At 33.0% G+C, this 13,546-nt stretch overlaps 1 protein-coding gene across 1 annotated transcript in view; it reads right to left on the bottom strand.

Moving 5' to 3' along the window:
* osp (myosin phosphatase Rho interacting protein outspread) overlaps positions 1–13,546 on the bottom strand; it is a 236,164-nt gene that overhangs the window by 127,539 nt on the left and 95,079 nt on the right. The window contains exon 2 of the mRNA XM_090105379.1: positions 12,979–13,059. Coding sequence (XP_089961505.1) covers positions 12,979–13,059 — 81 coding nt within the window. The remainder of the gene's footprint in view (positions 1–12,978; positions 13,060–13,546) is intronic.

The raw sequence follows: 13,546 nt of genomic DNA, 5'->3' as shown, positions 1-13,546 counted from the left end.
TCCTTTTCCAGATCTACGTCAACGAACTGTGCCAACTAGTACTACCATCTACTAAGGTTATAGCATACGCTGATGACACTGCACTAATAGCTGTCGGCAAGGATTGGAGTGAAACTAAAAAAGTAGCCGAGTACTCGCTTAGTGTAATAATGTCCTGGTTTGCATCTAATAGTCTCACTCTTAACATCCAAAAAACATGCTTTGTCACTTTTGGCCCCAGACAATCATCTCTCCCAGACGAAAATTCTTACACCCTCACAGCTCACTCGTGTACAAGCCAGAGAAACTGTCACTGCCCGTCCGTGAACCGTACTGCATCAGTAAAATATTTAGGAGTGCACCTGGACGCTTGTTTAACCTGGAAACCCCATATAGAAGCAGTTTCCTCACGTATTAGAAAACTTATTTTTGTTTTCAAAAAACTCAGACTCGCCGCACATAGGGATATCCTTAAAATGGTATATTCGGCCTTATGCGAATCCATCGTCAGTTATTGCATAACCGTTTGGGGAGGATCTTCAAAAAGTAGCATTATACAGGCAGAAAGAGCTCAACGAGCTGTGATTAAAACCCTTTTAAATAAACCATTCCGATACCCCACCGAACAAGTTTATTCTCAATTTGTGGTAATGACGGTTCGTCAATTCTACGTATACCGCACAGTACTACGCAAACATGGAACCCTATCCCCTAAACAAGTTTCTACATCTGCTCCAAAACGACGCACACTTCCCTGTCCTAAAATCTTTACTAAAACAAAATTTGCAAAAAATTTCTATCCATACTTAAGCACTGAAATATACAACACTCTTGATAAAAAATTAAATTTACTCGCCCAATTAAATTTACTCGCCCTCGCTACTACCAATGTAAACGTAAACTAAAAGAATTTCTTCTAACGCTCAACTATGACGACTCTGAGAATCTCCTTCACAGCACAATAAATATATAACATACACATATCCATACACACATCTACACATTCACACACATACACACACGCGCACACATCAATTAATCAAAAACTATAATTTTACCTGAAAATGTTATTGTTTTTTCTTCTTTTTTTTTTTTTGTAATACTTTCACCTGCACTTATGTATACCATGAATATTGTAATGTACATATAAATATAAAAATGTATTATGTATGAATGACCCCTATAACACAGGTTTAACCTAGCATAGGGGTCATTGTTTAAACTCTGGTTGTAACAAAATGTATGTACCTGCAAATTAGATCTGTATATTCCATGTGTTTGTGTTTCTGAGTCAAATAAACTTTATTTTATTTTATTTTTTTTTTATTATAGTTGAGCAGTAAGGATTTCAGGGAATGTGTCATTTGGCAAGCAATTCCTCCCCGGCCATAATACAAGTGGGTAAAAAAGAAATATTATAGGGTGTAAAAAATGCTTCAGTTTTGAATCCAACTAAATATTTTAGAACAGGCGAAGTCACACAAATCTAGTTTCACACAAACAAACAATCCTATTACACTTATTACGAGTTTACTCAAACCAATACATTGAAACCAGTCCATCCTCTGGTAACCCAGGTCAGGCTGACGAGGTTTTAATGATGATGCGAATATAATGCACCATGTTGTGATGTAAGCACTTATGTTATGTTACCTATTGGGTCTAGAATCTGTATACGTTAAAGACTAGATAATATTTGATGTATTTCGAAATACAGAGGAATAAGTATGGAACCAAAAGGTAAATATTGGCTGCAAACAACGATTTGGTTTTGGTACCATGGATATGTTTATAATTCTGACAAAAGCTATAAAATCATCGCAGAGTAGCGCATCTGAACTATAAAATCATGCCTAAAGCTGAAAGGAAAGAAATTGAATAATTTATTGTTCAATGTTTACGACATTGCACACTTATAGATGTCTGTGTTAATTTTAAACATTACTTTTAATTTTAAATACACATGAGAAAGCACACATTGGAATAACCCTACGCACGTATAAATCCTTATGAAACTAACTCATCACTACATAGTATAAAACAAAGTCGCATTCTCTGTCCCTATTTCCCTATGTCCCTATGTCCCTTTGTACGCTTAGATCTTTGAAACTACGCAACGGATTTTGATGCGGTTTTTTTTAATAGATAGAGTGATTCAAGAGGAAGGTTTATATGTATAATAACATCCATTAAATAGTGGAGAAGTACTGTTATTTTAATCCTTAACCAATTAAATACCTTGAATACATTGTTCATTTAATATAGATCTATATGGCCCTTTACACCGTATGATTTAAGTAAATATTTTCGAAGATATTACAGATTTAAAAATTGCGGGACGTACCGTTTGCGGCGGTACCGGCCGGCCGGGCCGCTATGTTTTTATATACAACGTTAAAAGTTTTTCTGTAGTGTATTAATTAGTATCAGCATTGCACCCGTGCGAAGCCGGGGCGGGTCGCTAGTAACTAATAACTCGAATTATCTCCATCTCTTCAACGCCCTTCCACATTAGGTATAATATTACAGGGAAAGCTGGCTATCAACCAATCATAGCAATTTAGCTGAACACCACAATCGCTGGAAATTGTATCGGCTATCGATTTCTACCTTTAATAACAAGGCTAAAACGTTCTGCGACATTCATCAGAGTAATGGACGAAGATCAATCAGTTTAGAAATTTACTCATTCAGAGTTAGTGGCTTTGAATGTATTAACACTGAATTTGCTTCGGTTTCACAAGTTTATAACCATACTCGGATTATGAACATGAATCTGACTTTCACGTCTCAACTACTTAATAACTGAATTCTGAAATTTGGCGAGGTGACGAACATAAGTTGTTGAATGAAATTCTTTTTGAATAAATAATTTAAAAAAATACTTTTATACATATGCAAAATTGTAATTATTGTGTCTGAAATAAAGATCTTCTTAATTATTTATGCATTTTTTGGTCGAGGCGAAACTGGGTGTCGATAAATTGTCAAATATTGGGTCAAAATTTATTTCTAAGAGCTATTCCAAGTTGAGCATTAATTACCGAAGAGAAATAGAAGAAGAAGAAGAGTTATTACAATCATTTTTACATCGGCAGACGGATTTTACTCTCTATTTTCAAATCCTCTTATAAAATGCGCACTAGAAGTACTTACATATTTTACTATTACGATATTCCAATACCATTGCAAATGAAATAATGTTAATAAATTGGCAATACAATTTCGCAACATTTATAATGACTGCGTCTCTGATTATTTGTAAAATATCAAAACCACAAGTTTGCCAACCAGTTGCATCATGCCTCGTTAAAGATAAAGCTTAGAGCGAAAACTACATGAGTTTGAAATTATTTCAATAGATGATTGCGAAATAATGGATGATTTTTGTGAACATAATATAATACATATGAACTTTGGTAAATTTGTCGATCAAATAATTTAAAATAAACGTGGAAACATTGATGAAGATTTAAAAAATGTTTCCATACTTTGCTTGTTAATTTGTTTACTTTGCATTTAAAAACTTCTTAAAATGAAGAGTAGCTGTTTTTACATACGATTACCCAAATTCAAAGACATTTTCTTATACACAGCAGCACACAGGATTGCAGCATTTCTTTCTATTTATGATTTCATATATAAGTACATAGTTATTTTATTTGTATAAAAACTGAAGAACAAAATTTGCAATGCTATCATAGCCACACCTAAGGTCAAACCGCGGGAATTGGTACATTAACCTAATAGAAGGTTGTTTAATATGACTTCAACGTTCGCCGAAATAGGCAAAAATTGATGATGACATAAAAAACAGTTTACATTAATTAATGATTGGAATACTGAATATAAGCACAGATTATGATATAGGTAAGTAATTTTTAACAATGTTCCAGAAGCATTAGTCTATCTAACTCTGTCCCAAAAACATTTTTTTTTCTGTGATGGAATACAGTAAGTACCTACTACCTCTTTGGAAGTACCTACGTGATAACTGTCACCAAACACTAGCATGGCTTAAAAAGAAGTACAATATTCCGAACTAGCGGTCCGCCCCGGCTTCGCCCGTGGTACATATTTCGTAATAAAAAGTAGCCTATGTCCTTTCTCGGGTATCAAAATATCTCCATACCAAATTTCAAGCAAATTTGTTCAGTAGTTTAGGCGTGATTGAGTAACAGACAGACAGACAGAGTTACTTTCGCATTTATAATATTAGTATGGATTAACTATTGCTTTTATTCTTATTTATACAGTTTATCTAGAATCACTAAATACCACTGGGAGCTTTCCAGACGAAACGGATAAGACGCCGAAGGTGAGTAAAAATGTTTGATGTTTTTTTTATGATGCAAATATGAAAATAATTATTAGGGGGTTAAAATAACAAAAATTGATTATATATTAGTTAGGGACGCTAAAACGACTGGTTTTATAAGTTGTTCGTGTCTTTGTGTCTATATATGTGTGCGGGGTCTAATTCTAAATTACCTATAAATAAAAACAATATCAAAATGGGTTCAGGGTGTAGCTCCCGAATGGATGGACCCATTTTGACATTGATTTTATTGATAGGTGAATAATAGGTACGGGAGTGTTCTTATGAACTAAGGAGAACTCAGGTATAAATAGAATCCCAGAAAGGTGGTAAATCCCGTATATTAACCCTTAGCTGGTATCGCTAAACTTGGCCAACTTAACTGGTATCGGGGGTAAAAAAAGACCCCATGAGAAAATTAAAAAAAAATTGTTATAAAAACAGGTTTTTTACTTTTTAATACTCTTTTATTAATTAAGTAACTCTTAAAGTAAGCATTTAACGACAATATAGTGCTCTATAAAGTAATTAACCATACTAATTTTTCAAATCAAATTATATCTTATTTTTGGTTTAATTTTAGTTATGTTCACTTTGAGATCCATAAATTCTACAAATACTAAAAATTAAAATAAAAAATATTCTAACTTTAGTTTTCTTATATAGTCTAAATAATAAAAAAATAAACTTTTATCAAAAAACATAGAAAACAAAAAAAAATGACAACTTATAACCAGTAACAAAATTCTTAGTAAAATTTCCTAACATTTAGAACATAAGATCGCTGTTCGCCAAAGGTATGACTAGCTGCTTCTTCTTCATCATCATCTCCTTCGCTGCTACTATCAGAACTTGAAGTTGAGGAGTCAGCTTCTTCACTCTCTTCAGAACAAGTAGCTATCTCTGCTTCCTCACAATCACTTGTTTGTTCATTATCACTTACAGAAGCAGTTGGTCTGTTGAAGATTTCCGGTTCATTTTCTTCTTTTTCGTCATCTAATAATTCAGCTATTTGATCGTCAGTCAAAAAGCTCTCCATAATGATCGTTAATAACTCAAAAAATAAAGAAAATAATTTTAGAATAAATTCAGACAAACTTACACAAATGGTATCGGGGGTGATTTTTGACCCCAGCAGTGTACGTACCTCGGCTCCTTGTAACAGAAAAGTAACACTTGTATGTCGTCCGTCTCACGCCCGAGATGTTATGAGATTAGCTAGATGAACAAGAGTATAAGTTATAACACTAAAAAGTTATGACCAAAATTTCGTTGCACTGGGGTGATTTTTGACCCCCGATACCAGCTAAGGGTTAAATCTCATTACATTACACTTGTATTTTAAATTTAATATTGACATACCTACCTACCTACATAATAACAAACATGCATACAAAAATACAAAATTTTCTTCTTTTTTTATATTAGTTTACTACGGCCGTAACATGATCCTTAATAATAATTGATGATTATCATACAGTGCTACGTCCACTGCGTGTTGGAGCGTAGTCTGGTGATGTCTGAAGACGGTCAGTTCGACCCTGAGCGAACAGCCGACACCTTCATGCGCAGCGACATCCCGCCTGACACCGTCAAACGTATGGCTGATGGCTGCTCTGAACGGTGTAAGTTATATCTACGTGTGCTCGAATGGCATATATCTTGTTTCCTTTATTACCCTCATGCGAGGAATGTGTTGTAAATAACCAATAGTATCGCTTCAAACGCTAAATGCTTCAAACTTAAAACTAAATGAAGCGATACGATTGATTATTTGCAAACACATTCCTCGCTACACATCCTCGCACATTATTGGTGGAAAAGCACGGGTAAGTTGGAAATCCATTTGTAGAGTCATATGGTAGGTATATCTACAAACGACATTATATTTACACCTCTGTAAATGTTCATGGGCAGTGGTAGCGCTTATCATTTGGCTAACCTTTGCCGACGATGACATGGAAAAGTATGTAAAATAAACAACTCTGTTTTCAGCTGAAACTTGCAAATGCGAGCGGGCCTACCAATAGGCATGACGACAGTATCCATAAATGATCGTATTAGTGTTTTTAAGGGAAAATGTATAATAAATAAATTAAATATAGCGACTTAGAAATCTTAAAAACATTAAGATTAATAAGATTATCAATAAAATAAAACATTGAAATTCTGAAGTTCGCCATTTTGACTAAAACACGCGTGACGTCACGCATAAGTAAACAACTCACGTCAGATGTATTTTGTTGTTATGAATATGTTGAGAATACGCATTTTTATTTATTTTCTATTGTTTCACGTATGCTTTATCGACTCAGAACAGAAATATAATTGCGAATTCACGAATACATGGTTCGGAATTCTCCGCGCCAACTTTATACAATAATTTCTTATTATTTTTTCGCTTGAAATAATTACTAACACATTTTTGAGCATTATTTTTATGTGGATTCACACTGCAATACTGCACACCACTTATAAACTTTGTAATTCGTTTCTATAACACATATTAAATAAAGACTTTTTTAATTTTCTTCGCAATGCGTACAAATAATTACGTATTTACCAAAGTTTGACGTCACGCCTACGCCATGACACCTGCGAGCTGTTTTGGCACAGATATTAAATATTTTTTGAAAAATGGCTTTAATCTTCGTTAAATTTAAGTATATTACCGAAATATAGGGTTTTTCTTGTAAACGTATACACACATTATGGAAGAGAATTTCAAAATCTTTCGTCATGCCTATACAAAACAAAAAAACAAAAAAAAAGGTGCAAAGGTAAAAAAGGTAAAAAAGGTGTGTGGTGTGCGGTGCTTGCTACAAATGGTAGTAGAGGATAAAAAGGAATAACTGCGAAGAAAACTCTTTTACGATGAACTGACGGTTCCTATGGATTTGCTGGCACTTATATTGTAAACGTTTATATTATAAACTAGCGGTCCGCCCCGGCTTCGCCCGTGGTACATATTTACGTTTTCTCTACATAAAAACCATCCTCGTACTTCAAGGAATATAATAGAAAAGAATTATCGAAATCGGTTCAGCCGTTCACACGTGATGCCATGACAACGCGAAACGGGTGCAGACCCGCCGCCTTTTTATAGCTCCCGCCGCGAAGCGCGTCGAACGCGGCAACTGATACACAAAAATAATCCTTATGGCTGCATGATTCTGTATTCACGCGCGATGACTATATAGCGTATTTCATGTATAACTTTGGTGTTTCTACACCGATTTACATGATTCTTTCACTATAACCTGCCCAGGAGTATGAAGAATAATTGTGCCAAATTTGGTTAAAATCCGTCGTGTAGTTTTTGTTTCTATAACGAATATACAGACAGACAGACAGACAGACAGACAGACAGACAAAAATTTTACTGATTGCATTTTTGGCATCAGTAGCGATCCCTTATCACCCCTTCATAGTTTTTTTTTAAATATATTTCATGTACAGAATTGGCCTCTCTACAGATTTATTATAAGTATAGATTACAGAATAGAACATTCTTATATTAATTTAATAGGATATAATAGTAACAAATAAAATACAGAAATATTATATATTACATTTGAAGTCTATCCAAAATTGAAAGGTCAATAATATAATCAAATATGAATATTAGTCCATTACCGTGATAAGCTCATATTTTAGTGGAATTGGAAGTTATAACAAAGAATGAGTTAAAGGATAATGAACAGAGGCTGGTAAATCACGAAGTTCAAGACTTATTCGATAAATCGATTGTACGAACTTAGCCCTTAGGCTGGGTACACACGGAGCGGTTTACAAAAATACTATGTTACTAATATTATAAATATATAGTCATATATATAGTTAAGAGGTTTAAATGTATGAATTGTATTAAATCTCATACAGATAGTATTTTATAGCCAATAAAAAGCACAAAAGCAAAGTGTTATCTTCGTTTGTTTCACAAATATTTTAGTTCATCCTAAAAGATTTTTATAATGATGTTTTAAAATTAGTGATAATTTTATTGAATCACACTTAAATTCTGGGTATTTTATAGATTGATTTCTTTGAATATGACTCAGATCGTACTAGGATTAATTCTTAGAGATGTAATAAAACTTAAAGTGATTTAAGATTATCTTCATCTTATTGCGTAATTGTGTTGTCATCAGTAAAACCACTTAATTTGATTTTTAACCGACTTCACAAAAATAAGGAGGTTCTCAATACGGCCGGTATATTGTTTTTGTAACTTGTATATATATAGGGATAAACTCAAACATTTTTGGACGGATTGGCAAAATGCTAATCGTAAAATAACGAAAAGTATAATTATGATAACGTTTCTACGTTTCGTCTATCAAGGGCCTTTGGCGTTAACATTTTACCCGATATCTATCTACCCAACAAGTTCTAAATTGTAATAATACACAAGACAATACTTCGATCAGGCTGATTATGAATACTTAAGGTTAAATTAACCAGCTATTAACATAATATCTGTCCAAATTTGACCCGGTTTACTGAAATGTCTTTCGTACAATCCATACTATTATAAATGCGAAAGTAACTCTGTCTGTCTGTCTGTTACTCAATCACGCCTTAACTACTGAACCAATTTGCATGAAATTTGGTATAGAGATATTTTGATACCTGAGAAAGGACATAGGATAGGTTTTATCCCGGAAATCCTACGGGAACGGGTTTTTCTTTGAAAAGGCGGGCGAAGCCGCGGGCGAAAAGCTATAGTAATATTATATTTAACAGTTTCTTGATTATGGAAACTTTGGTTTATCAATAAAAAAACCCCATTTTGTTAAAAGCCTGTGAATATTCGTATTTGCATGCAAGTTCATTTTTGTTGAAATATCTTAGTTGGAACATACTCATCATTTGCAAAACACAACAGATCAAAAAATTATATAATGGAATGTCTCCGTATCAAGACAAACCCTTCGTAGTTATTTGAGAACAAAATTGGCTTATATTATCGTTATAAATACTCAGATCAAAATGTCCTATAAATAACCACGTGAACAACATTTTTGCACACAACGGTACATCGTGATAAAAACCCACAGAATGCATTCAAATGTAGACTAAATCGTGTGATATGTTATAGATCATCAAGGAAAGAATGTCACTCTTAACGATGGTATTGAAGTGGTATTCAGTCGTGACAGAGGCGGCACCACCCACCTTTCTTGGGGGTTATTGGGTTACACAGTACACTGTTATGTGCACCAAAAATCGAGGACCATTTCTTTGTGAGTTAAAGGTTATGGTATGTGGCCATGCGTGGTGATAATCGATTTTTAAATACCTATAATCTTCTTATATATAAAAATGAATCGCAAAATGTGTTGGTAAGCACATAACTCGAGAACGGCTGAACCGATTTCGATAATTCTTTTTTTATTATATTCCTTTAAGTACGAGGATGGTTTTTATGTAGAGAAAACGTAAATATGTACCAAGGGCGAAGCCGGGGCGGACCGCTAGTTTTTAATATAGGTACTGTGATGAGCTATAGCTGTTTATGGATGATCGGTTGTGAAAAGAGGTGTTTAGAGTAAAAAATTTAGCAAATTAAAAACTTTTTCAAATCCCACAGATGAAATTACGTTCTATTGTAGTTCTTAGTCGTATTCTGAAAACTGATGTCCATTTCTTTATTTTATTGTTGATTGGTTATATTACCATGTATTACAGAAGTAATGACGCCTGATTTATAAAACAATACCATTGTTACTTCACAAAATAAAAACCCAGTTCAATATATAATATAAAGCACCAGTAAAAAAACATTACCTAATATTACCAAAGCCAATAAGAAAATCCTCCAATTTATTCGCAAACAAACCATCACGTGCCCACAATCCTGACAAGCGAATTGATAAAGTCTCTTTCAATTGTTGTGATTAATAATATTCAACTTAAATTCGCGCCTGAGTTTTTTTGACACTTTTTGGCGCCGCGCGACCCCCCGCTGGTCCGATCGTGATCACACGACGACCCTGTAGTGCAAGAGTTGAATGTAAAAGTTCGTATAATTGTATTTTCTTTAATTACTTTACCATAGGACAATATTAACGTTTACAAGCTCTCAAAACAACTAGTAATGTTGAGACTGTATAAAGTGGTGAACACTAAGAAAGATCACATGTTTTGCTTGTTCTAACTAAACAATGTCATTTTTGTGACCATACAAAAACATGTAACATAACAGATCATCTTATCCCTGCTTCTATTTCCGTTAAATCTCACACCGAAATATCTGTTAAGAATGAATTTTAGCATCGATAATACAGTAATTGATATTGACCATCGATCCGGACAAGTAAAATTTTGTTTCGAAACTAATAGTATTGAAAAGATTGAAGTGGAAATATGTATTAGTAACTTGCACGCGAACAAATCCGTGGGCGGCCAGCTAGTTAACAATAAATCCAAGATCACTGATTTATCGATAACATAGCCCATACATCCGCGGGCTCTCGGACTACAATTTTTACACGGTTTGCATAATAACCATAATTCGTTTGCAGATGGTAAACTCTGAATGCATTCCGCTTGTATCGTAAATAAGTGGGATATTGACAAAAGTCCTTTTTTTCTCTGTCTTTTATTCTGTTTCCAGTCAAGCCAATTGACTGCTTTTATGTGGTTAATGCAAATAAAGACTGGATTATGTTATTATTCGTGAAAGGTAAAAATATTATAAATTCTATATAGATATTTATTGGAACTACATCGCGAAAATGGATTGTGAATTGTAAATCAAATGTTTTATATCGATTACTTAGCAAAATAACATTTGAGACCGCATAAATACTTGTAAATTTTGTTCACAGGCATTGGTACACAATTCGATTGCAATGAGCTAAACTTAAACAAATTTTTATTTGAATATTATGTTAAAGAAATGTTAGCACTAATCATTAAATACCTAAAATCTAGGAATATGTCTGCCATTGTTGAATCTTTTTTTTTTTAATAATCATTTACTTATGATAAGCTTTTTAAATAAGTGAAGTCCCATGTCCCCTAATGGGGTAAGGGGCAGATGCATTATATATATATCTGTTTAACTGATCGATTTTCTTTAGGGAAAAGTAGGTGAAGCCTTCTGTGTCCTACCAGACCGAGACATTTTTTTCTTCGTCTCCTCCGGGAATCGAACCACTGTACCAAGGAAGCGGTCGCGGATTTTTAAATAAACAATCACACAAATTTTTCAGTTTTGTGTGGATAAATAAACATTAAACTCGAATATTGCGTAACTAAAACACATCGTTTATTATCTCGAATACGATCTGTACCCAAATAAAATCAACAAAATTGCATTCTTTTATTTTCCAAATCTTTTGTTGAGGAATCTAAAGGTACATCGAGTTGGATAAATAATCACTCCTTGTAACCGATCGATCAAGTATACAATGAATTCCAAAGGAATTTGTTTTTTTATAAAAACAAGATTACATTCAATATTTAATTTATAAAGACAGCAAACATTCATAACAAAAATTCACTCGTCATTATTATTTGTATAACTAAATTTCACGCATATAATATACTAGCTGCGCCCCGCGGTTTCACCCTCGTGGCTCCGCTCCTGTTGGTCTAATAAGCGTGAAGATATGGATCTATAGTCTTCCTCGATAAATGGGCTATCTAACACTGAAATAATTTTTAAATCGGACCAGTAGTTCCTGAGATTAGCGCGTTCAAACAAATTCTTCAGCTTTATAATATTTATAGCAGGTATACCTAGATGTATAAATTAATAAATAAAAAAATGTTAATTTACATATACAACGATATCAATTAATGTAACTGATTCCAGTTTGAGTTAATAAAATTAAAACAAAATCAATCTTAATCTTAATTACCGTTTTTTACGAATCTCTTTAATTTTTTATCAAATTGACGCATTTACGATAACGTATCAATCGTATCCTCAAAACCGATTTATTTATCGATTTATTGATATTAGTGCCAAATTAAATTATCGATGACGTGTATTCAATAGGTATGCAATGAGATTTCCGTTTAATATTTTCGCAAATTATGCGTTTAAAGTATGAATGAACTGTGCCTTATTACCGATTTTGAAAAAAAATGGCTATCTATTCAATTCCTATGAATATAACACGCTTATAAATGGACTTTATTATAAATTTCCAGAAATTATATATAAACAAATTAAGTGGTAATTAAAACTATACTCAATAAAAATAATGTTAAAAATACTACTTATACTAATTTCTAACGTGTGACAACCCTTAAAAAGTTGAAACCAAAAAGTTGTTAGTGATATATTCCAAAAGCGTTCTACTACGAATTTTAATTCCGTCTTGTTTTATTTCTGTTTATTGAAGTATTCGATTTCGCAGAACGGCCAATAAAATATCATTTCATTCAGTTTTGGGAACTACGCCTTGATACAAGTTGTTTATTATATTTGATAATAATATTTTGATTTTTGAAGTGTTTCATTCTTTCTTTGCATATTGTTAACATCAAAGCAAGCACAATGTATGTTATATATACCTAATTAAGCATAATAAAACTTACAAAATCAATTGCTGTTCGTTTGTCTCCCTAAAACTTTCTCAGTTATTATTTAAAAAAAATACAAATAGGTGATAAGAAGTCACGGGGTTATCTAGTAATTAGTATATAATCATATATTATCTAACCTTTGTCCTGTAGAGCGGATTGGAGAAGTCCCACCCTGGAGCCACGAACAGGTATCCACATTTCGATATCTTCCGACTGGCCTGTAACAATAATAAAAAGCATTAAAATACATGAAAGTACTCTATAGGAATGTTTGTAAAATCTTGTTAAATTGCTTATAATTAAATAAGTAAGCTATAGCTTTTGTTCAGTCTTGTTGTACTTTTTAATTAGTTATTTGAAGTGTTTCTCTTTAAGGTTTTCATGGGAGTAGAATCCAAGAATATACCCAAAAATATATTATGAAGCCAAGTGTATAAAAGAATATCCCATAATAATAATAGAAACCCTTTATTACCCATAATACGTATTATATTATTATTACATTATTTTCACACAACGATTACGCATCAACGTTTATATTTTACGAAATAACCCAGCCAACAATGTCAAAACATTTGACCTTTCTTGCGGCGTGTTAAACAATCGATTACAGGTTCGCATTCTCGTAATCAAAAATGGTTATTAATTATAAAACGACGGTTACGTATCGCATCGTCTTTTTTTATGTTATTGTAAGTTATTGCT

This window comes from Colias eurytheme, chromosome 9 (assembly GCF_061535395.1).
Source record: "Colias eurytheme isolate Ceu_HAF_F1 chromosome 9, ilColEury1 Martin Lab GWU primary, whole genome shotgun sequence".
Taxonomy (NCBI): Eukaryota; Metazoa; Arthropoda; class Insecta; order Lepidoptera; family Pieridae; genus Colias; species Colias eurytheme.
Note: the sequence above shows the minus strand (reverse complement) of the source record. Positions and strands in the feature narration are given on the sequence as shown.